A 26,011-nucleotide genomic window follows, 5' to 3' on the forward strand; every position below is an offset into this window, starting at 1 on the left:
GTATTCTCTATATGGAATATTGTCCCTTACCAATTCCCCCTTCCTTAGTTAACACTTACTCAGCCTTCACGTATTAGCTTAAATCTTCTTGAGGATATATTTTCTGAACTCCTTGACTAATTCAGAGTCCTTTGTTATATGCTGTCACAAAAGTCTGGTTTTTGTCCTTAGATCATTTATGTCACACTTTCATCAGAGCAGTTGTTTCATTATTGTTTTATTCTCTCCTAGATTGCAAGCTCCAGTAGGGCAGAGACCATGTCTGGTTTTGCTCACTGTTGTAGTTCTGTTTTCCTGGAACATGTTAGTTTCCTGAGTAAACATATGTTGAATGAAGGCAAGGGAAGCACACACATAATAGCATCACTTTGCTTTAGCACTTGGAATACAGTGATAAGTATAATATGGTCCTTGCTGTTATGAGCTCAAAAGAATTTCCTGATCTTGGTGAGGGAGACAAACCTGTGAGAGAGAAGCACCAGGAAGGGGGAAGCACAGAGGAGGTTCTATCTTTGGAGGCCCCGTGAACTAGAACCTTTCTTCCCCTCCTGTATTGATGCAGACATAGTGGCAACCAGTGATTTCAGCCTTTCCTTCTACTGGTGGGCCAAACCTTCCTAACTCCGTGTTTGCTTAGAGCCTAAATGCGCCACAAAACCTTGGCAGCCAAAAAGGTCCACTTTTTGAAGGACACTTCATATGCAGGAGTGAGACACATTTTGTGCAGTGTAGGATTGTACGTTGCTGTGCCCCAAAAGGGGCAATAGCAGCAAACAAATGAAGATTTAGAGAGGATTATAGGTAGAGAAATGGGTAAATGCCATCATTTGATAAAAAAGGGAATAGAGGTTTAAACAACAACCAGCCTATTATGAAAAATGGTCGATTGTCTAAAAGGATCCAGAGAAGTAAAATTAATTCACAACAATCTATAGGATATAGGATGAACTTTTGGGAAGAGTGGAAGTAAAACAGCTGTTGGCTACATAGCACTATGTAGGCCGTTTATATTTTATGAAAACACGTAAGTGGTTTCTTAAACTCTAAACGTTTTATAGTCTGTTACCTATTTATGTGAGTTAAAAGGGGTTTGAAAACTTACATGGTAGTGTTTTCCACTGGAGAAAGGAAACACCAGTTTCTTCTTTTAATCAGACCTACTTCCCCTAAGTTCTTTTAAAAAGATAAGGTGCTGGCTCCCCTTTATAGCCATAAATTAAAGGATAAGTACCATGAAGAAAGTAAAGTAGATAACATGTATTTCAAGAAATTGTGAAATTCACGTATGGTAGTGATTATCACATTACAGAAAAGGGTCCTTTAACTTTTAGGGTATGCATATGTGTCCCAGGTGATCTCCTTTTCTCTCTCTGTGCTCCCTCAGAATTCGGGCAGGAGTGAAAGTGGTGGCAGCAGCTTTGTTTTTGTGAAACTGGTAATAAACTGATGCCTTTGTAAGTTGTAAGAGGTGTCTGCTGCAAGGGTGTAAGGTCAGGTTGCACAGCCTATTCTCCATAGAAGAACATTCCCTGTACCCTTCCTTTTTTGAGTTTTGGCCAGGGAGTTGGGAAGACATCTTTTTTGAGTATATTTTGTGTCCCCTCTATTAATTCATGGTGATTTAAAGCAGAAGTCTGCAAACTTTTTCTGTAAAGGGCCAGAGAATAAATTCTTTTGACTTTGTGGGCCCTAAGATCCCTGTCACAACGATTTCAGTCTACTTGCAGTGCAAAACAGCCATAAGCAATATGTAAGTGAATAAACATGGATGTGTTCCAGTTACATGTTATGTAAGTATATAGGCAGCAGACTAGATTGGGCCCATAGGCTGTGGTTTGCTGACCCCTAATCAGTGAGTTTGGGAGCCTGTAGTGTTCTTTATGTGTGTTTCTTTGGCACCAGTTAGCTTATATGCAGTTGGCAAATAGGAGAATGATAGCACTATAATGTGAGAATTGTGTGTATTCATATAAAAAAGGCAAGGGAAGCTGAAATAGAATAGAAGGATGATTATAAGAAAAAAAAAAAAAAGAAACTCAGCTACTGCATAGGTGGGAGTCCTTTCAGCTCTGTTTTAAGGTAATTAAGGATGAGAATTTAGATACCTTCCCCAGAAGTGCACCCCAAGTGCACTTGCATGGCTCTTGCTTGTGACAAGTTCACTTCCTCCTGTGTCTGCTTTAATGGCAGCCCCAATGGCTCAGAGCTTTACTGAATCTGCCTTATCATAGCATCTTTAACCGGGCATTTCCACTGTAAATGTTCTTGGATATATTGCCTCCACCAGTTAATGTTTTCATTAGAACTCTGATTACAAAGCCACATACATTTTGAGTAAGTCCTAACAACATTGTTTTTCCCATAAAACCTATTATTTTCAGTGTGAGTTTTTATAGAATGTGGGGTTTCCCAGGAATGCATTCATCATTTGGAAAAATGCCTATAGTTGTTTGTAAGGTTATAAGATAACAATTCATAATATAATCAAATAGCTAATGAGTACCTACCATGTATTAGACACTGTTCTCTGTATTAAGGATATAATTAGGGTGGCCATACAATTTATCATCTAAAGTAGGACACTTTTGAGAGTAAAAGGGGTGCTATTTTTTTTTTAATTTTTTTTTTTTAACGTTTATTTATTTTTGAGACAGAGACAGAGCATGAACTGGGGGGAGGGTCAGAGAGAGAGGGAGACACAGAATCTGAAACAGGCTCCAGTCTCTGAGCTGTCAGCACAGAGCCCGATGCGGGCTCGAATTCACGGACCGCGAGATCAATACCTGAGCTGAAGTTGGATGCTCAACCAACTGAACTACCCAGGCACCCCAAAGGGGTGCTATTAATAACTATCCCAGAACAAAAGATATAAAGGAACCAGGGCAGATTCATGGTTATCCTTGTATAGTAATGGATGAAGCAGACAATAAAACAAGTGAATGAGTAAGTCATTACATGGGATGCGCTCTGAAGAAATAACATGGTATTCTGGGGTGCCTGGGAGGCTCAGTCAGTTAAGCATCCGACTTTGGCTCAGGTCATGGTCTCACGGTTTGTGAGTTCAGGCCCTGCGTCGGGCTCCATGCTGACAGCTCAGAGTCTGGAGGCTGCTTCGGATTCTGTGTCTCCCTCTCTCTCTACCCTCCCCCCCCCCCCCAAATAAATAAACATTAAAAAAAGGAAGAACACGATGTTCTGATAAGGGTGACCTACCCTTGGATAAGACAGTTGGAGGAGGTCTTTTGGAGCCTGTGACACTTAAGGTTACATGAATACTGAGAAGTTGGCTCATGTGAAGAGAGTAGAACTATTAGAGGCAACTATTTGCACATATTGTATGTGCAAAGGCCTTGAGGTGAGAAGCAGCTTTGTGTGCTTAAGAAATTTTTTAAAATGCCACTGAGGCTGAATCCTTATTATTGAAGGAGAATATAGTGTGAGTTGAGGTTAGAGCGGTAGGCAAGAGCCACATCTGAGCTCTTAAATATGGTAGCCACAAACTACGTATGGCTGTTGAGCATATGTGGCTAGTTCAAACTGACATGTGCTATATTGATATAGCATGGATATATTGAGTCAAATAAAGTATATTACAATTAATTTCACCTGGGGTTTTTTTTTGTTTGTTTTTTTTTTTTGTTTATCTTTTCACTGTGGCTTCTAGAAAAATTAAAATTATATGTGTGACTCATATTTCTGTTGAACAGCACTGGACTAGATAGATTACTGAGGCCTTTTATACCCTGTTAAGGAGTTTGGCTTTTATTTCTACAACAGTAGGAAGCATTGGAACAGTTTTAAGCAGAGAACTGAAATAATCTCATGTCCATTTCAAGAATAAATACTCTTTCTGTTTAGAATGTCTTAGTGGGGAGCCTGAGTGGCTCAGTTGGTTAAGCGTCCATTTTTGGCTCAGGTCATGATCTCCAGGTTTGTGAGTTCGAGCCTCGCATTGGTTTCTGTGCTGACAGCTCGGAGCCTGGAGCCTGGAGCCAGCTGTGCTGACAGCTCGGAGCCTGGAGTCTCCCCTTCTTTTGCCCCTCCCCCACTCGTGCTTTGTCTCTCTCTCTTTCTCTCACTCACTCTCACTCAAAAATAAATACACATTAAAATTTTTTTTAAAAAGAATGTCTTAAGTTTGGTATATTAATAGTTGCTTCCTTTTATTGGAAACCTTCAAGGTCTGCATTCTCTTTTTCTTTTATTCCTAACTCCCAGAGGCAAACAGTTTAGAGCATCTTGTAACCCTGGTAATCAGTCCCTTATTAGTAGGATGTTTGTTCCCTGTGACCAACCAGCCTACCTGCCTGGTGGAAATACTTAATACAGAAGGGTGACTTATCAGTGATAAGACAGGAAACTACTGTGTCCTTGTTAGCTTCCTACTTTATCATCTGGCTCTGTAATCCAGAACCCTACAGTACATAAGGAAGGATGCCAAAGAATGCTGCCTTTGACCTTCTTAGCCACTGGTTAGCTATACTTCTATCTGTCCACATGGTGGTGCTATCATCCACAGTAACAATAGTCAAAATTTTGGATTAAGCGCAGGAAGTCTCCTGAAATTTGTTTCTTTTTATCATTAAACCCAAGTAAAATTTAAGTAAGTTACTTCTAAATTTAGGGTCTAATAAGTTGGAACACTTCTAGATGTTACCTACCAGGGTATTGTGAGGTTCAGGTGAGATAAAATTTTGTAAGCATTAAAAACTTCATATGAGTGTTGGTCTTATAATTAGATGCTGCAAAAGTAGATTAGTAGCAATCTATCTACTCTTCATTGCATAAATATCTCTAATGGATATCTGTTTATGCTGCACTAGTTGAAAGGGAAATGGGATTTTGCTCACAAATACTACAGTGTCCCTATACCATCATATGTTCTTTCTCCATTAAACTTACTCTTTTCTCTACTTTCTGGTCATAAATTCCCAAAAGGTAATCTAGGAGTTTGAGAGTTTCTGAGAACATTTAATTCCTTCTTGCACACATGGACATGTACACACACATGCACACACTATGAGCTAGTTGAAAATAGTCACTCAGAGTTACAAACGCTCTCCTGACACCATACATCATTAATGATTGTCCATCTGCTGTATTGTGAGGATTGACTATGTTTTCCTTGTGCTTCATGTAAGTAAACTTACTCAAGTGAAGTTGAAGAAAGACCTATATAGTATTGAACCTCCCCTTTGTGTGGTTGGTAAACTTACCATAGTTCTTTAAAAACACAGAAAACTAAAGTTTTTGTGTACTTGTTTTTAAAAAACATTTGCATCTTATTCTGATGGTTTCCTTTTTTGTAACCTGTCATTTTTTCAGGGGAAGGTGCTATCAACCTGGCTTTGGCTCAGAACCGAAGCCAAGATGTGAGAATGAATGGACCCATGGGAGCCGGAAATTCAGTTAGGATGGAGGCAACATTTCCCATGGCAGGTGGTCCAGGTGAGATCTCCCACTCAATTATATGACATTTTACTGGTTTCCTTTTTCCCTTTATCTGCTAATGTATGATCATTTGAGTTTTGCAAAATAGGTGGGGGTTCCTGACACATCACTGTTTACTGATTTAGGAAAATAAGATTTAAATCACTCAGGAAGGTAGAATCACAGAGCATGGGCTCATGCTTAAATGTAGATAGATGAGCACTGAGCTGTGCAGCAAACATTTGTTGAGTTCTTATTGTAGGACAGACTCTGCTCAAAGTGTTGGAGATAGAAGTGAATAAAATAGGGGCGCCTGGGTGGCTCAGTCAGTTAAGCATCGCTCAGGTCATGATCTTGGCGGTTCATGGGTTTGAGCCCCTCGTCAGGCTCTGTGCTGACAGCTCAGAGCCTCGAGCCTGCTTTAGATTCTGTGTTTCCCTCTCTCTTTATCCCTCCCCAACTCGCACTCTGTCTCTGTCTCTCAAAAATAAATCAACATTGGGGCGCCTGGGTGGCGCAGTCGGTTAAGCGTCCGACTTCAGCCAGGTCATGATCTCACGGTCCGTGAGTTCGAGCCCCGCGTCGGGCTCTGGGCTGATGGCTCAGAGCCTGGAGCCTGTTTCCGATTCTGTGTCTCCCTCTCTCTCTGCCCCTCCCCTGTTCATGCTCTGTCTCTCTCTCTCCCAAAAATAAATAAACGTTGAAAAAAAAATTTTTTTTTAAAAATTAAAAAAAATTAAAATAAATCAACATTAAAAAATTTTTGTTTTTAAAAAAATAAAATAAAGAAGATAAAATTTAAAAAAAACAAATGAATAAAATGTTTTTTACCTTCAGAATGTTTATAGCATAATGGAGTATGTAGCTTTCCAATTGCCACCCATTTTCTATGAGGCTGAGAATCTGAGCCGAGAGTTCTTTGTGTTTATGTGGAATCTGAAGAATATGTGGAAGAATATGTGTTTTTAGATATTTAGAATTTGAGAGAGTTATAAATTATTTGTTAACTTTTCTAGTAAAACTGAGATTTCTTCTTTAGAGAATGAACTCAACATTCTGTGAATCACAAAATATTAGAATTGAGTGGACTCTCTCATTTAAAGCTGAGGAAACTGAAGCTCACAGAAAGGAAGCAGTTTACCCAGGGTCAAGTAGAAATAGACTAATATCACGGATTTAATTCCTAGTCCAGTGCTCTTATCACTACATTAGTGGCTTTCAAACTTTTTCTGCTTTAGGACCTTTTATTCAAATAAACCAGAAAAGCACAGCTGCTGTGGTTGAAGGAGAGTAACCACCTGAAACTATACTGAGTCATTCACATTCCCACTTACCACAGTAGCTCTTGAAGAAATAGAGCAGAATGGAGAAACTTAATTTATAAAACCATTATTCCAAACTGTAGCTGAAGACTTGGCCATATAAAATTGGGACTAGATTTTTATCCTGGCAGTGCCATTTCCTGGTTACCTCAAGCTAGTCACCGTACCTCTCCAAGCAATAGTTTCTTCACCTAAAAAATCAGATAGTAATGCCTACAGTCTTTTGTGCTCATGTTTGAAGGTGGATGAGCCCTGAGCCATGTAGCTGACATTTACAGAGTTCCTATTATATGTCAGGACCTGTGCTGTTGAGCTGTTACGGAATACCACATGGTAGATAAACAGTACCTATCCTGGTACCTGTAGTAGGGAGTCAGTATAGTTATAGTTCTCCACAGAAATCTGAGCATTTGGTATTATGGTAGCTTAATGAGAGATAATCAGTGATGCTAGTGCCACTACTGAAGAACCAGAGTGGGAAAACTCTGGCCAAGTTGCATATAGTTAGTAAAAGAATAGATCTAGAATGAGAGACAAGAAATCTGGGTTTTAGTCTCAACTCCTGGACAAATGACTTAATATTTACTGGCCATAATTGCCTGGAAACATATTTACGTCCTAGAAACAATGCTGTGGATCCCTTCCAGCCTTACATTTTTAGGACTTTATTAAAACTGACATCAACACACTAATGCAAGTATCTGGCAAATAGCAGGCATATTTACTAAGCATCTCTAGGATGTAAGGGTAAATTATAGTGATATAGTTCATTGTCAACATAGGAAACTTAGAAGCTTAGGGTTGAAATCAAGTTAGATTGGAATTTAATGAAGGGTACTGATTGTGCTAATATATGTAATACAAAGTTGAAGGAATAATAAAGTTGAAGTAATGATCTGTAGTCATACCAACATTTTAACCCCTAGGTATCTTTCTTTACTGCCAAGCATACTTTAGGAATATTTTTCTCTGATGTCCATTGGGACAATGGTTGCAAATAAAATTTAATATTAGGTTGAACATTTATAAACAGAGAAAGTTTCAAGGGAAAGAGATCTTAACTACCCTCTAAAACAATAATAAATGACTTTGGAATTGTCTGTCTAGAATGTCTTGGATTGTCAATTATTCTTAGTATTACTTTCTTCGCTTAGCACTGGCAACAGAAGTTGACTGATAAGCCAGAAGTCTTTTGTAATTAAAAGCCTTTTTTAATCCATAGGCTTTTTTTTTTTTTTTTTTTTTTTTTTGTAGCCATATAGAACTGCCAAGATTAGTAAGGGTGCCATAGTCATTTAGTCATGGTTTCTTGACCTTGTCACTGTTAATATTTTGGGCTGATCATCTTTTGCTGTGGGCAGCTGTCCTGTGCATTGTGGGATGTTTAGCAGCCTGCTTGGCCTCTACCTACCAGATGCCAATAGCACTACCACACCTTCCCCCCTAGTTGTGCCAACAAAAATGTCTTCAGATGTTGCCAAACATTCTCTGGGGGACAAAATTGCCCCCAGTTGAGAACCATGGATCTCGTGCAGATTCCTACCTAGTGCTGGAATATATGTTAGAGTGTCACTACTGAACATGTAGTCAGCATGCTCTTGAACATTTCTGGAGATAGAAAGCTCATTGTAAACTGAGAAAACCTGTTTCTTATCTCCAGAGAACTTTCTTACTGTCTAATTACCATCTTTGAAAAATGGAGGGGGGTTTCTCAGAGACAAATCCAGTTATAGACAGATAAACATTTATCTAACTGTCCCAACTACAAAACACCCAAGAATGCTAGACAAAATATAACATTTAATGCATGGCTGACCTTGTAAGAACTCAAAGGAAATCCCCAGAGTGAAAAAGAAGTCAAAAATGAAAATTTAAGTAGCAGTAAACAAATGAAGAGATTCTGCAGGGACCAAAGGCTCTGAGTTTGAATGGCTAGGAAGGGATAAAATATGAAACCTTGGCTTGGGTCTACATAAAGAAGGAAGTTATCAATTTGAAACTAGAATTTTCTTTTTTTTTTTTTTTTTTTTCATAGTACAATTGACCCTTGAACAGAAATGGGTTTGAACTGTATGGGTCCACTTATGTGGATTTTTAACAGTGCAGTACTATAAGTATATTTTTCTTCCTTATGATTTTCTTTTTTTTTTTTTTTTTTTTATTATATGAAATTTATTGTCCAATTGGTTTCCATACAACACCCAGTGCTCATCCCAAAAGGTGCCCTCCTCAATACCCATCACCCACCCTCTCCTCCCTCCCACCCCCCATCAACCCTCAGTTTGTTCTCAGTTTTTAACAGTCTCTTATGCTTTGGCTCTCTCCCACTCTAACCTCTTTTTTTTTTTTTTTTTCTTTTTTCCTCCCCCTCCCCCATGGGTTCCTGTTACGTTTCTCAGGATCCACATAAGAGTGAAACCATCTGGTATCTGTCTTTCTCTGTATGGCTTATTTCACTTAGCATCACACTCTCCAGTTCCATCCACGTTGCTACAAAGGGCCATATTTCATTTTTTCTCATTGCCACGTAGTATTCCATTGTGTATATAAACCACAATTTCTTTATCCATTCATCAGTTGATAGACATTTAGGCTCTTTCCATAATTTGGCTATTGTTGAGAGTGCTGCTATAAACATTGGGGTACAAGTGCCCCTATGCATCAGTACTCCTGTATCCCTTGGATAAATTCCTAGCAGTGCTATTGCTGGGTCATAGGGTAGGTCTATTTTTAATTTTCTGAGGAACCTCCACACTGCTTTCCAGAGCGGCTGCACCAATTTGCATTCCCACCAACAGTGCAAGAGGGTTCCCGTTTCTCCACATCCTCTCCAGCATCTATAGTCTCCTGATTTGTTCATTTTGGCCACTCTGACTGGCGTGAGGTGATACCTGAGTGTGGTTTTGATTTGTATTTCCCTGATAAGGAGCGACGCTGAACATCTTTTCATGTGCCTGTTGGCCATCCGGATGTCTTCTTTAGAGAAGTGTCTATTCATGTTTTCTGCCCATTTCTTCACTGGGTTATTTGTTTTTCGGGTGTGGAGTTTGGTGAGCTCTTTATAGATTTTGGATACTAGCCCTTTGTCCGATATGTCATTTGCGAATATCTTTTCCCATTCCGTTGGTTGCCTTTTAGTTTTGTTGGTTGTTTCCTTTGCTGTGCAGAAGCTTTTTATCTTCATAAGGTCCCAGTAATTCACTTTTGCTTTTAATTCCCTTGCCTTTGGGGATGTGTCAAGTAAGAGATTGCTACGGCTGAGGTCAGAGAGGTCTTTTCCTGCTTTCTCCTCTAAGGTTTTGATGGTTTCCTGTCTCACATTCAGGTCCTTTATCCATTTTGAGTTTATTTTTGTGAATGGTGTGAGAAAGTGGTCTAGTTTCAACCTTCTGCATGTTGCTGTCCAGTTCTCCCAGCACCATTTGTTAAAGAGGCTGTCTTTTTTCCATTGGATGTTCTTTCCTGCTTTGTCAAAGATGAGTTGGCCATATGTTTGTGGGTCTAGTTCTGGGGTTTCTATTCTATTCCATTGGTCTATGTGTCTGTTTTTGTGCCAGAAACTAGAATTTTCAATGAAAGGTAGATTAAAAATTTTTTTCACCCTCTGACACAGAGGGAGACAAATGCAAAACTTATGTGTCTTGGCCTGGACTCTAGTTGGGAGGTGGGGAAATGGTGATTATGGAATTGTCTTTTCTACTCTGATTCATGTTGGACATTTAATATATTATTATTATTATTATTTTAACATTTATTTATTTTTGAGACAGAGAGAGACAGAGCATGAACAGGGGAGGGGCAGAGAGAGAGAGGGAGACACAGAATCTGAAACAGGCTCCAGGCTCTGAGCTGTCAGCACAGAGCCTGACGCGGGGCTCGAACTCACGGACTGTGAGATCATGACCTGAGCCGAAGTCGGCTGCTTAACCTACTGAGCCACCCAGGCACCCTGGACCTTTAATATATTATTGAAATGACCCTGGAACAGTCAAGCTAAATTATTAAGTGGTTCTAGACTGGTAATAATTGTTGATGCTCTGGAGGGACACATTCTCAACCTGAGCCATTGCAGACTTCTCATAGTTAAAGCCCTAGTATAAATGAGTTTATACTCCAGATTCAGAAAATGTAGGACTAGACTCCCTCCCTCCAAAATTCTAGATAATTTATAATAGTAGGAGTATCAGGGTGTTTAAAATGATGAAAATCACAAGAGAACAAGACACCATTAAAACAGAATTTTGGAATGGCACCTGGGTGGCTCAGTTGGTTAAGCATCCAACTTTGGCTCAGGTCATGATCTCCCCATTTGTGGGTTTGAGCCCCACATTGGGCTCTGTACTGATAGCTCAGAGCCTGGAGCCTGCTTCTGATTCTGTGTCTCCCTCTCCCTCTCTGCCTCTTCCCCACTCATACTCTCTGTCTCTCTCAAAAATAAATAAACATTAAATAAAATTTGAGGTGTGCCTGGGTGGGTCAGTCGGTTAAGCATCCGACTTCAGCTCCGGTCATGATCTTGCGGTTTGTGCAAGATCACTCACTCTCTCTCTGTCTCTCTCAAAAATAAAACATTAAAAAAAATTTTTTTTAATTAAAAAAAAACCAGAATTTTGGGGAAAAAACCCAGAACTTCTAGAAATTTAAAAATTATTGAAGTAAATAACTTGTTCAGCAAACTAGACACAGCTGAATTGGAAGGTTAATATGAAGAAATTACCCAGAATGCAGCAAATTAAAAATAAAGAGATGGGAATATGAAAGAGGTCAAGAGACATGATGGATAAAATGAGATTTAACATATATCTGAAAAGGGTTCCAGAAGAAGAAAATAAAGAAATTGAAGATGACAACAGAGAGAATGGCTGAAATTTTTTCCAACATTGGTGAAAGATGTGAATCCTCAGAAATACTGAGCAATATAAATTAAAATAAATCCATGTTTGACACAAATTTGAAAAACTATAAAACAAAAAACAAAGAGAATGTTAAAAGCAACTCACAATAAAGGATCAATTATTTACAAAGAGAAAACTATCAGATCACAGCTGATTTCTCAGTAGCAACCCTGGAAGCCAGGAAACATTGAAATAATATTTTCAAAGTGATGAGAAAATAATTGACAGCCTAGAATTTTAAACCTATCTGTACTATCAAGAGTAGTATAAAATACATTTTTGGGGCACCTGGGTGGCTCAGTCAGTTAAGCGTCCAACTTTGGCTCAGGTCATGATCTCATGGTTGTGAGTTCGAGCCCCACATCTGGCTCTGTGCTGACAGCTCAGAGCCTGGAGCCTGCTTCAGATTCTGTGTCTCTCCATCTCTTGGCCCTTCACCTGCTCATGCTCTGTGTCTCTCTGTCTCTCAATAATAAATAAACATTAAAAAAAATTTTTTTTAAATACATTTTCAAAGACACTAAGAGAAGTTACCATTGCCAGACTCTTGCTAATTGCAGTGCTCAAGAATCTACTTCAGGAAGAAGAAAATTGACCCTAAGATGGAAGAAATAAGATCCAAGAAGGAATGGTGAGCTAAATAATTGGTAAACATGGGGCAAATCTACTAAGTATTGGCTTATTTAGCAATACTTGAAATAAATACTTTAAATAAAGCATACTCTTTAAATTATGTCTGTTGACATTTTAAAGATATCATTAAAATAATAGAAATAAAATGTATAACTTTTTTTTTTAATCTTTTAATGTTTATTTTTGAGAGAGAGAGAGAGAAAGACAGAGTGCAAGTGGGCAAGGGGCAGAGAGAGATGGAGACATAGAATCTGAAGCAGGCTTCATGCTCTTAGCTGTCAGCACAGAGCCCAATGTGGGGCTCAAACCCATGAACCGTGAGATCATGACCTAAGCTGAAATTGACCAAGGCACTCCTAAAATGTATAACTCCTAAACTAGTAGTGGAGGGGTAGAAAGGAAGGGCATGTTAGAAAAAATCCAGTAAAATCCAAGAAAATTAGGAAAACAGCATAGAAAAAATAGGAAATCACCATAGAAAGAAGGAGTAAAGAGCAGTGGTATCCTAAGATGATAAAATGAATCAAAATATATAGTAACAGTACAGATAAACATATTATGAACACTGATAAAAAGATGGTGATTAATCAGATTGAATAAATAATCTCAGGCTTACTAATGTGCTTTTACAGGAAGCACATAAAACATAAGAACACAGTTCATAGTTAAAAGGATGGAAAAAAAGATAATACATGTGAATATTAACCAAGAAAAAGGGTATATCAACAGACTTTAAGATAAAAAGCATTAGGGTAAATAGGGTATCTGTATGATATAAGAGGAAATATTCATCAGGAAGACAGCTAAACTTTTATGTACTTACTAACCTAGCCTTAAAATATGTGAGGCAAAAGTGGACAGGATTCATGGAGATATCACATCTTCAGAGACCTGTTAACACACCTGTGTTAGTAATTGATGTATTAAGCTTATTTTGAAAATTAGGATAAAACTTGAATAACATAAGAAAAAAAGTTTGACATAATGGAGGTATATAGAAAACATGCACTACTAATTTGGGAATTTTAATTTTTTCAAGTACAAATGGAACATTTATACAAATTGACTATGTGTGTTTCGAAAACCAAGTTTCATTAAATACCAGATATTGGTATCACACAGATCATGTTCTATGACCATAGTACAATTAAGTCAGTGGCAAACAAAACATAGATAACCAAAATATGCTGTATTTTTAGAAAATGTAAAATATATTCTGAATATCCATGATTTAAAAGCAATCATGGTGGACAGCAAAAATACATACCAAATTTGTGAGATGTAACCAATACAGGGCTTGGAAGAAAATTTAAGCCCTAAGATAACTATATTAGAGCAGAACATGAACTGAAAATTAAGAATCTAAGTTTCTGACCTAAGAATTGAGAAAAAGAACAGAGTAATAATAACTTAGGAGGAAGGAAATAATAAAGATAAGAGCAGAGATAAAGTATAAATTAAAAATAGAACAAAGCAGCAAAACCAAAGATGTTTGTTTGAAAAAAACAACTAAAACTGATGAACCTGGTAAAACAAAAAGAAGTCATAAGCAATGTAAAGAAAGAAAAAAGTGTACACTTCAAAAGGGTGAATTTTGGGGCACCTGGGTGTCTCAGTAGGTTAAGCGGGTTAAGCGTCTGACTCTTGATTTCAGCTCAGGTCATGATCTCATACTCTGTGAGATTGAGCCCCATATTGGGCTGTGTAGTCAGCACAGATTCTCTTCCTTCCTCCCCCTCTGCCCCTGCCCAGCTTGTGCTTGCTTGCTCTCAAAAAATAAAAAAAAAAATTTTTAAGGGTGAATTTATAGTATGTCAGGGAAATACAAATCAAAACCACATTGAGATACCTCCTCATACCAGTCAGAGTGGCTAAAATTAACAACTCAGGAAACAACAGATGTTGACCAGGATGGGGAGAAATGGGAACCCTCTTGCTCTGTTGGTAGGGATGCAAACTAGTGCGGCCACTCTGGAAAACAGTATGGAGCTTCCTCAAAAAAAAAATTAAAAATAGAATTACCCTATGACCCAGCAATAGCACCACTAGGCATTTATCCACAGGATACAGGAGTGCTGATTCATAGGGGTACATGTACCCCAATGTTTGGAGCAGTGCTATCAACAATAACCAAATTATGGAAAAAGCCCAAATGTCCTCAACTGATGAATGGATAAAGAAGATGTGTCTTATATATACATTGGAATACTACTTGGCAATGAGAAAGAATGAAATCATGCCATTTGCAGCAACATGGATGGGACTGAAGGGTATTGTGCTAAGTGAAATAAGTCAGAGACAGGTACCATAGGTTTTCACTCATATGTGGAATTTGAGAAACTTAACAGAAGACCATGGGGGAAGGGAAGGGGAAAAAATAGTCTCAAACAGAGAGGGAGGCAAACTAAGAGACTCTTAAATATGGAGAACAAGCTGTGTTGATTGCGGGGGAGGGGTGGCGAGGAGGAAGGGAAAATAGGTGATGGGCATTGAGGAAGGCACTTGTTGGGATGAGCATTGGGTGTTGTATGTAAGCGCTGGGATCATGGGAATCGACTCCCAAAGCCAAGAGCACACTGTATATACTGTATATTAGCTAACTTGACAATAAATTATATTTTTTAAAAAACTTAAAAAAGTAAAGTTTAGAAGTAGAATCATAAAATAAAAATTAAAAGGGTGAATTTTATACTATGTGAATTATATCTCAATGAATGGAAAAAAGTTGTGAATAACTTTAGCCTAATAAATTTTGAAGCAGCAGCAAATTAACAGTTTTCTTGAAAATATAATTTAACCAAAACTGACTTAAGAAAACTTGAAAAATCTGTATTTAAGAAATTGTGAGGGGCGCCTGGGTGGCGCAGTCGGTTGGGCGTCCGACTTCAGCCAGGTCACGATCTTGCGGTCCGTGAGTTCGAGCCCCGCGTCAGGCTCTGGGCTGATGGCTCAGAGCCTGGAGCCTGTTTCCGATTCTGTGTGTCTCTCTCTCTCTCTCTCTGCCCCTCCCCCGTTCATGCTCTGTCTCTCTCTGTCCCAAAAATAAATAAACGTTGAAAAAAAAAATTAAAAAAAAAAAAAAAAAGAAATTGTGAAATAATTAAAAATCTGTCTCCTTATGAATTAATTAGCATAACCCACAGGCCCAGATAGTTTCCAGGTAAGTTTACTAAGCATTTAAAGAACAGATACACATGTTCTTCCAGAGCATAGAAAAAGAGGAAAGATGCTTTTCTTTTTTTTTTTTTTTTTTTTTTCAACGTTTATTTATTTTTGGGACAGAGAGAGACAGAGCATGAACGGGAGAGGGGCAGAGAGAGAGGGAGACACAGAATCGGAAACAGGCTCCAGGCTCTGAGCCATCAGCCCAGAGCCCGACGCGGGGCTCGAACTCACGGACCGTGTGATCGTGACCTGGCTGAAGTCGGACGCTTAACCGACTGCGCCACCCAGGCGCCCAGGAAAGATGCTTTTCTGCTCTATTTTGAAGTTACTTTTTAATCTTGATGCCAAACAGCAAAGACATGAAGAGAGGATAATATATTTTCACTTATTAATATAGATGGTAAATCCTATAAAGCCTTAGCAGTATCAGAAATTGGAAAGACACGGAACAAGAGGAGTTCTCAAATTGCTAGTTGGAATATAAATTGGAATAGCCACTTTTTTTTTTTAAGTTTATTTATTTACCTAAGTAATCTCTTACCCAACATGAGGCTTGAACTCATGATCCTGAGATCAGGAGTCATATGCTCCTCTGACTGAGCCTGGCATAACCACTTATGAGAGCAGTTTGGCAATATCTAGTAAGATGGAAGATGCTTATAATTTAAAACCTAGGAATTCTGGGTATATAGTCTAAAGACACATGTCCACAAGAATACATGACATTGCAGAATTATAAGATTGAAAATTCGGGGCAGTGGGAGGGAGAATCTTACTATTCATCAGCAGGAGAATAAATGTGTGGGTTCCATAAAATAGCAGTCAGGATGGATGGATCTCAAAAAATAATATTAAGAGAAAAAGGAAATTGAAGAAGACAGACTTTGCCAGTTATACAAAGATTAAAAGCATACAGAAAAGCATACATACATTGCACATATGTAGAAAAGATAAACATGCATGTAACATTAATCCCAATTATAAGAGAGTGGGAGTGGAAAGAGATTGGGAAGGAGTGGGGACTTCCGCTGTATCTACATATGTATCTGAAGGAAATGGGGCAAAATGTTAATTAACAAGGTAGATGATGGGTACATAAATCTTCCATACCTTTTTATCTTCTTGAAATATTTTACTTAAAAACAAATGTTGTGCCAATTCCAGTACTCTATTCTACAGATTTTCTTTTTCCTTTAGGACTAATAAGGATGACCAGCCCTGCCACTGTTATGATACCCCAGAGTGGAAATGTGTCATCTTCCATGATGGCACCAGGCCCCAATTCAGAGCTGCAGCCCAGGACTCCTCGCCCTGCTTCTCAGTCAGGTAATGACCTCCAATCTTTGTGGCTTAAAGAGGCTGGAACTCTCTGCAGAGATCATTACAAAATTCAGCTATTTCTGATTCCACCTAACTGCCCAACTTAAATGCCACCTTCTTCACAAAATCTGCCCTATTTCTTCAAATTGAAAGTCCATTTCCTTCTCAGAATTTCTCTTTCTCTTATCAGTTACAACCCAACATTCCTAACAATGCATTCCTTGGGCTACTTAGTCCTGCAAGATACTTCTTGGCAGAGAATTCCATAATAAATTTGGTAAGTGCATCATATGTTACCTCCTTCCTAGAGATTCAGAATTAATGTATTGGAGGCACTGGAAGTCCTGCCATGAAGAAACCTAAGGTGGTTAGGTTCAGTTGTTTCCCAAACCAAATTGACTGTATTTTGTTTTATTTTCTTATAACACTAATGAACATAGTTCCCAAGAATATGCTTTGGAAAATACTGCTCTCCACGTTTTATGTTTGGCTCTTATATCCACTTTTGAACCATAAGCTCTTTCTAGACAATATTCATCTTTCTGTCATCTTGGTGTGTTGCTTTGCATATAGAAGGTGTTCGCAAACATTTCATTGAAGGTACCAGGGGATTTTACTCTATATTTTTCACGATTGCCAGGACTATTGTAGGATCTAGGGTTGCAGTAGTTTAATTATTGCTTTGTTGACTGTCTTTAAACAGATGCAATGGATCCACTCCTCTCTGGGCTCCATATACAGCAGCAAAATCATCCCTCAGGATCTTTAGCTCCCCCGCACCACCCAATGCAGCCTGTCCCTGTGAACAGACAAATGAACCCAGCTAATTTTCCCCAGCTGCAGCAGCAGCAGCAGCAGCAGCAGCAGCAGCAGCAGCAGCAACAACAACAACAGCAACAGCAGCAGCAGCAGCAGCAGTTGCAGGCAAGACCCCCACAGCAGCATCAGCAGCAACAGCCACAGGGAATGAGACCCCAGTTTACTGCCCCAACTCAGGTGCCTGTTCCTCCAGGCTGGAACCAGCTGCCTTCTGGAGCCCTTCAGCCTCCTCCAGCCCAGGGTTCTCTGGGCACAATGACTGCAAGCCAAGGGTGGAAGAAGGCTCCCTTGCCTGGCCCAATGCAACAGCAGCTCCAGGCAAGACCATCCTTAGCCACGGTACAGACACCTTCCCACCCGCCCCCTCCATATCCCTTTGGCAGCCAGCAAGCCTCACAAGCCCATACAAACTTTCCTCAGATGAGCAACCCAGGCCAGTTCACAGCTCCTCAGATGAAGAGCTTGCAGGGAGGGCCCTCCAGGGTCCCAACCCCCCTGCAGCAGCCCCACCTCACCAACAAGTCTCCTGCCTCCTCACCCTCCTCCTTCCAGCAGGGATCCCCTGCATCCTCCCCAACGGTTAACCAAACTCAGCAGCAGATGGGACCAAGGCCACCTCAAAATAACCCACTTCCCCAGGGATTTCAGCAGCCCGTCAGCTCTCCCGGTCGGAATCCTATGGTTCAACAGGGAAATGTGCCACCTAACTTCATGGTGATGCAGCAGCAGCCACCAAACCAGGGGCCACAGAGTTTACATCCAGGCCTAGGAGGTGAGGAGCACTGAAGCTATTTGTGTTGATAAATTTACTGGAGATAGATCTTAGTAGAACTTCAATTTTTAGAGTTAATGGAGGGAGGATGTAATTATTTGGCTTTGTGGATGTAGTGGTGACATTTGATGTAACTTAGTTAACTTGATACATTATTGACTTGATACATTATGCAGCATCTTACTGGTTACATTTAAGCTAGCCCTCTGGATGAAAATGCAGGTAAAACTCAATATAGAGATTTTCATTTTGTTTTTTAAATTATTTTTGCTTGATCTTGGACTGATAAGATGTCCAGAAGAAACATGCATTTTATTAATTTAAACCGCTCAGCTGTTGAAAAAAAATTAAGATTATGCAATAGAGCAAAAATGAAAAAAATAAATACAGGGTCTTTTGGGGAAAAGGCCCTTCGAGTTTTCAAGTTTGATAATCTTAGTAAAGTAGTAAGCATGGTATTTGTTAAGTTTGATTAAAGTGTTAAAGGGGAATAATTTCAGAGATCATTGACTTTTATAGTTTATAATGCCAATGCCTGCTCCTTAGAGAGGGAATTCCACCAGTTATACCTAAAGGAGATTTATTTATTTATTTTGTAAGGTGCCTCTTGTATGAAGAAAAAGCAATGGAGCTTAATGTGTGAGAGGTAAAACGATTACAGTAAAACTTATCCATCTCCATGTTTATTATTTATCTTATTAATCATTGATCTAGTGCACATGAATGTGCTTGGAGCTTTTCAGTAAGGTATAGAGAGTGCCAGTAATACTGTCATCTGATGAACATATCCCCACCAAAAGACACCCATTGCCTACCCAGAAAAAAACCCTTGCATCTTTAGTGCAACATAGCAAAGGCATGTTCTCATGGTTTCTGGTGAAATTAAGTTGCTCATCAGTCTCTTCACTCTCTTGTAATTAATTTTACTGACGTGCAGGCTCTGATATTTAAATCCTAAGAAGTTTTTAGAAAATGCAAGAATGTTTCAGTTCCAAACTTCACTGTTCTGGGCATCTAGTCCTGGATCAGTGGAAGCTGGGTAGTCCCTCCTGCAAATGTGATTCCTGATTTAATTATACTGGAAGCATGCAAATGGGGACTTGTCACTGCTAAAGAAAGGACAAATGCATATTTGTCTACAGAGCGTTTTTCAGGACATTGAAAAATTGGTCCTTAAAAATAAATGGACTAAAACAAAAATTTTTAAGTGAGCTTTAGGTCTTGATGCTTTCATAGAGCAGATTATGTGCTCACGTAGGTGATCTGGCCACATCAAGGCCTATGTTATAAACAATGAGTGGGTTCTGAGATCCTCCTTACAGATCTGTTTTCTGAAATTAAACCTTCCTATAAAAGGAAGTAATACTTTAGTAAGATTCCATTAAAGCATGGCTTTTGGTACCATAGCTGTCGGAATTGCAGCAAACCTTATAAGGGGAAGGCATGATGATAATTTAATGTAGCCTCACTTTGAAGCTCCTATGGATTGTTGCTAATCTCCTGTCTCTTCCCAAGAGACAAGCACAATATTGGGGGAAGTTTTCCACAAAGGAGATTGTCATCCATTTCCCTCAATGGAAAAAAAATCACCTATCATTAATATCAGGACCCAGCTCTTTGTTTTATAGTATTTCATATCAATTTGTTTGAATATGAGAGAATTTAGCATATTACTTTGGTACCTATGTTAAAGTATGTAAAGTTTTGGGGTCTGTTGTATTACAGAGAAAAGTGAGCCCTAAACCTTGCTGTGACATGGCCTCAGATCACATTTAGGGAGCAGATTGCCATCTCTTCCTTGGCATGTTCTAAGTGTAAATTTTTTAGTATTTCTTTTTCATTTTGACAATGCTCATGTAAGAGATTGTGTTGATTTTTTTAACCATCTTTCCCAACCTTATTATTAAAGATCTTACCAGTGTGACAGAGAGAGCTAAGCCAGTGGAGACTTCATGCAGCTCATCCTTCCTTATTCATTCCACATCTAAGCAAGAGTATAAATTTGCTAGGTAACTGCCTTACTCATTGTTTTCTATTAAGGAATGCCTAAACGCCTCCCACCTGGCTTCTCAGCAGGACAGGCCAATCCGAACTTTATACAAGGTCAGGTGCCTTCGACCACAGCAACCACCCCTGGGAATTCAGGAGCCCCTCAGCTGCAAGCAAATCAAACTGTCCAGCATGCAGGTTTGTTTTCTGTGATTTATTCAGCCAACATTTATTGAACATTGTGTGCTAGATACCATGATAGATAATAAGAATATACAGATAAGTATAAATCCTGGTCCTTCTCTTAATCTCAAACCCAAATTATTCTTTCAGGGCAATAACTAATACATCAAAAGTAGGTACAGTGTCTTGGGAACCGAAGGAAAGGAAATTAAACTTGAGTTTGAGCAGGTTTCAGCAATTTTTTTTTCCTGTAAAGGATTCCAGATAGTAAATATTTCAGACTTTGCAGATTATATGGTCTCTGTTGCAACTACCTAACTCTGCTATCACAGCACAAAAGTAGCCATAAACAGTATGACAAATGAGCATGGCAGTGTTCCACACACTGTTTATTTAGAAGCTGGCAGTGGGCTTGATTTGGCTTATGGGCCATAGTTTGCCAACCCCCAAGTTAGTAAAAGGGCAAAAGGCATTTCTGGCAAAGGAAACTATAGGTACAGAGACACATGGCATTTTGGGCAACTGCACCTTTCAAAATCTCTCTACAGTACATGTTAGCTTTGTTTATGCAGAATGTCTAAATTCTGGTTTATAATGTGGTGTTTGAAGAACAGACTTTAATCAGTATAGATTTAATGCCGACAGTGTATTTGTGGAGAAATAGGATAGAGCAGAATGGCTAAAAAAATTTGTAAAACAGTGTTGTAATATGCCCAGACTTCATGTTTCTGGTTGCTTAGGCACCACATGGACTAATCTTCTTATCCTTTCTCATTGAGCCAGTTCGGAATGAAGTAAGTGCAAACATTTTCTGTGGAGAACTCCCCATCCCCACTTAGAGTTAATTTAGTTGTGTGGTTCCAACTTTTAATGGTAAATCACTGAGGAACAAGAAAAATTCTTAGTTTTTTTTTGTTTTTTGTTTTTTTTTTTTTTAAAGTTCAAACTACCTCTTGAAGCGTGAGAGAAGGGCAGGTTAAACTGTTTTACTTTACCCATCTGCCAATGCAAAACTGCATTCCTGGTTATGTGAATTTATGGTTTCTGTAGGAAGTTATGAATAGTGATAAAATCATTCATCATTCTTCCACCCAAGCACATCTATTTTGTATTTCTATATGGTGCCTTCCACAGGCACATACTGTTTAGACTTCCACGCTTCTCCTAAGATCGTTCTACTCCTGTCTCTCATTTTCTGTTCTCTTAACCCTACTTTATTTCTCTTGTTAGCTTTTAGTTCTCCTGAAAAAATATTTGTCTGTTACAGTCTCTTGCCAACTCCATAGAGTCAGGGGTTTGGTGTGTCTTGTTAATTGATACTACCTTAGCACCAAAAGTGTCTTGTGCATATTAGTTACTCAAGAAGTAATTAATGATTAATTGAGTATACACTGTATATTCAGTGTGTATAGAATATTCAGTTTATACAGTATATACAGTGATCATGGAGTTTAAGTTAAGAGTTTATAAGGCTAATGATCCCAAAATCCTTTTTGGGATTCAGAAAAACTGAATAATGTGAACAAGGGACAGTTGTCCCCTGCCTCCCTGGCTGGAGTGTGGATTGGCCTCATAACTTCATTATGGCTGCCACTTTCTAGTCCTTACTTAAAAGTGACAAAGAGCTATAAAATAATCTAAAAGAGTATTCAGTAAAAAGGGGGAGATAATGCAAGTAACTATAGGAAAATCCTAAAGACCCAACAATAAGTAAACACTGCAGCAAGCCAGGCAATGTCTTTGTCTAAATTAGAAATAACTGAGAATAGGACATGTGCTATATGATCCACCAGGGACTGCCACAGGGAAGGGTCAGTGAAGTTTTGTTTTTTGTTTGTTTGTTTGTTTGTTTGTTTTGGTGGATCGGAGATTTATTTAACACCATCGGGCTCAGAGGAGACCATTTCTCCAAAGCTCTGAGCCTAGGGGTCAGTGAAGTTTTAACATCCCTTGGTAACTGTTCCTCTGTCTGCAGTTTCTGGGTTATCTGTCAGTTGACTTACACCAGAGGCTCAGCTTCAGATAAGGAATAAGGAATTTTTACCACACTGGGGCAGAGGAGACCTGTCCTTAGGAAGTATTAGGTGTTCTTTCCTCTCACGTGCAGCATCCAAATACCACACATGTAAACTTTGAGAGTCATTAGTTTTCCAGGAAGCATGTTTAAATGTCTTCTCAGCATTGCCAAGGTTTTCCTAAGACAATGCATCACGTTTGTTGTTTTCCTGACTCATCTAAAGCAGAGCTTATTTCACTAGCCTACAGTGCTTTTCATTAATTTTCTTCACCTTAAAATAGCTACATGTCATTTTCGAACAATGAGATGCTGCCTTTCTCTTTATTTCATCTGAAAGAAAGTAAACTGTTGATCTTCAAAGTGTTATCTTTAAGTTACCAAACAGGAGTAAAGAAACCATTTCCCCTTCTCTGTTGTGTGGTCATTGGGAATGTAACCAATCATTCCACAGTCATGTCTCCATACTTCAAAAAAGCCACAGAAAATATGTCAAACATAGCATATTTATTTATGTTGGTCAGTGGATATATGGGTTATTGGTGTTTCTCCAATTAGAGTATCTTAATACCAATATAAGAGTATTTCTATCTGAAACTGTCCTTTTTTTGTTTGTTTGTTTAAGGTGGTCAAGGAGCTGGTCCTCCTCAAAACCAGATGCAGGTGTCCCACGGGCCACCAAATATGATGCAGCCCGGCCTCATGGGAATTCATGGCAACATGAACAGCCAGCAGGCTGGTAGTTCTGGGGTTCCTCAGGTGAACCTGGGCAACATGCAAGGCCAGCCCCAGCAGGGCCCACCATCTCAGCTGATGAGCATGCACCAGCAGATTGTGCCCTCCCAGGGCCAGATGGTCCAGCAGCAAGGAACCTTGAACCCTCAGAACCCTATGATCCTTTCAAGGGCCCAGCTTATGCCTCAGGGCCAGATGATGGTGAACCCTCAAAGCCAAAATCTTGGGCCCTCGCCTCAAAGGATGACCCCACCCAAGCAGATTCTTCCCCAACAGGGCCCACAAATGATGGCGCCACATAACCAGATGATGGGGCCTCAGGGGCAAGTTTTACTCCAACAGAACCCAATGATAGAGCAAATCATGACCAATCAGATGCAGGGGAATAAGCAACAGTTTAACACTCAGAACCAATCCAATGTCATGCCGGGACCAGCACAGATAATGAGGGGACCAACTCCAAACATGCAAGGAAACATGGTGCAGTTTACGGGACAGATATCAGGACAGATGCTGCCACAGCAAGGGCCCGTGAGCAACAGTCCATCTCAGGTTATGGGGATTCAGGGGCAGGTCTTGCGACCACCAGGGCCCAGCCCACACATGGCCCAGCAGCATGGTGATCCTGCTACTACAGCAAACAATGATGTCAATTTGTCTCAGATGATGCCTGATGTTAACATGCAACAAACCAACATGGTTCCCCCCCACGTGCAGGCCATGCAGGGAAACAGTGCCTCGGGAAACCACTTCTCAGGCCATGGGATGCCTTTCAATGCACCTTTCAGTGGAGCACCCAATGGAAATCAGATGTCCTGTGGTCAGAATCCTGGCTTCCCGGTCAATAAGGATGTCACGCTAACAAGCCCATTGTTGGTCAACTTATTGCAGAGTGACATCTCTGCAGGCCATTTTGGGGTAAACAATAAGCAAAATAATACCAACGCAAGTAAACCGAAGAAGAAGAAACCCCCTCGGAAGAAGAAAAATAGTCAGCAAGATCTAAAGTAGGTTGTGATAGTTTTGCCTCAAATTGTATTTATTTCTATGTGAACTTTTTTTGATGGAAAATTTTAAACGTGTATAAAATCAGAACAGTATGAAATCCCTCTGCTTCAACAATTACCAAGTCATAGTCTGTCTTGCCTTCATCTCCCATTATCTTTCTGATTATTTTAAAGCAAAATGACTGAATATTTTCAGTACTATGTACCTCTGAAAGATAAGGACAGGTTGGGTTTTTTTATTTTAATGAACACATAATACCATTGACATGTAGGAAAACTAACACTTTCTCCATAGTCTCACACACTCAGACAGTGTTCAGAGTTTTCTAATTATCTTAGTTCTTTTTTTATCGTTTGTTCAAATAAGGAGCCAAACAAGGTTCATACATTGCAACTGACTGATCTACGTCTCTTAAGTCTCTAGTCTCAGGGATTGTGGCACATAGAAACTGAAAAGTAGCCAGTGCTACCACATTACACTCCACAAAGCACTTCAGGGTTATAACAGCTACTAGGGAGCCAGAAAGGCCAAATGTGTTTTGGAAATGAAAACAGTTTATCAAAACTCCCCGCTCTCTCAAATGGAAATAGTTTTTTGGGGGCACCTGGCTGTCTCAGTCTGTAGAGCATGCAACTCTTGATCTCAGGGTTGGGAGTTCAAGCCCCACGTTGGATATAGAGATTACTTAAAGAAATAAAAATAAAATCTTTTTACAAAAAGAAATAATTTTTTGTACAGATGCCTTTCCTTCAAAGGCTCTCTATTTTGTGAAAAAATAAGTAAGTAAAGGCTCTCCATCTCCATCATCCCTAGAAGCTTAAAACCTCATTCTAACATGGTTGGACCTTTTAAATCAATTACCCCTTAAGTAAAGGTTCTCTAGGTGAGTTCTTTTGCAAGATCATAGCAGGAAGGACGATTAATTTATATGTCATGTCTTGAAGCTAAGTGTTAATCATGTTTTTTTGACTTTGATAAAGTGTTTCCAGAGGGCATATTGATTAAACTGGATTTTCTGCCTTTAATCGTAAAATTGGAAGAGACATTTGTTAATAGGGAATAGTGACTAATGAATGTAAAATGGGTTAATTGAAACAAATTGCTAGAACTGTAGGAGAGTTTTAGTTAAACAACCATAAATGTTCAAAATAAAACCCAACTGTCGCTGAGCCTTCCCACGATATTTCTTTGATTATACCATACTCACTTGCTGCTTCTTGAGTATTGTAAATTAAAAGTCTGTGACTGTATATTAACAAACTATATTTTCCTAAATTCAGACTTAATAAGACCTTTAATTATCTAATTTTTCCAGTAGCTCTAAGTTAAATTCTTTACTGCTTTCAACCTGCTGTCCTGGGAGGGTAATTATTTCTCCCAGTAGTCTAAAATCGTAAGGCTATTCAGTTGCCATTAGTATGCATTCATGATGTCTTCACCAGCTCTGAGGAAGATCGCTTACTTGTTGGGGCTAGAAATTGTGGAAAGGGCCTTATATAGGCATCAGGGTTCCTACAAAAGGGAGACAGTAGGTATAATAGGAAGAGCACTTGCTCCTAACTCTACCACTAGCTCACTGTGGAGCCTTGGACCTGTTTCTTACACCTCTCTGGGCCTTTGTTTTCTCATCCATAACATGAAGTGACTGGACCAGATATCTTGAGATTTTTTTAGCAGTGCAGTTCCATGAAAGTAAAGAGACCTACAGAATCCTTATAATTTGAAG

The 26,011-nt window shown here is 39.2% G+C and overlaps 1 protein-coding gene across 12 annotated transcripts in view; it reads left to right on the plus strand.

Moving 5' to 3' along the window:
* NCOA6 (nuclear receptor coactivator 6) overlaps positions 1-26,011 on the plus strand; it is a 109,275-nt gene that overhangs the window by 57,993 nt on the left and 25,271 nt on the right. For 6 of the 12 annotated variants that reach the window (XM_045443657.1, XM_045443660.1, XM_045443669.1 and 3 more), the window contains 5 exons: positions 5,326-5,448; positions 16,643-16,771; positions 17,469-18,356; positions 20,397-20,543; positions 23,168-24,284. In XM_045443657.1, coding sequence (XP_045299613.1) covers positions 5,326-5,448; positions 16,643-16,771; positions 17,469-18,356; positions 20,397-20,543; positions 23,168-24,284 — 2,404 coding nt within the window. Of the gene's footprint in view, positions 1-5,325; positions 5,449-12,189; positions 12,279-16,642; positions 16,772-17,468; positions 18,357-20,396; positions 20,544-23,167; positions 24,285-26,011 lie in introns of those variants that run through there. The other 6 variants (XM_045443662.1, XM_045443665.1, XM_045443664.1 and 3 more) reach the window with 3 other exon arrangements.

This window comes from Leopardus geoffroyi, chromosome A3, assembly GCF_018350155.1.
Source record: "Leopardus geoffroyi isolate Oge1 chromosome A3, O.geoffroyi_Oge1_pat1.0, whole genome shotgun sequence".
Taxonomy (NCBI): Eukaryota; Metazoa; Chordata; class Mammalia; order Carnivora; family Felidae; genus Leopardus; species Leopardus geoffroyi.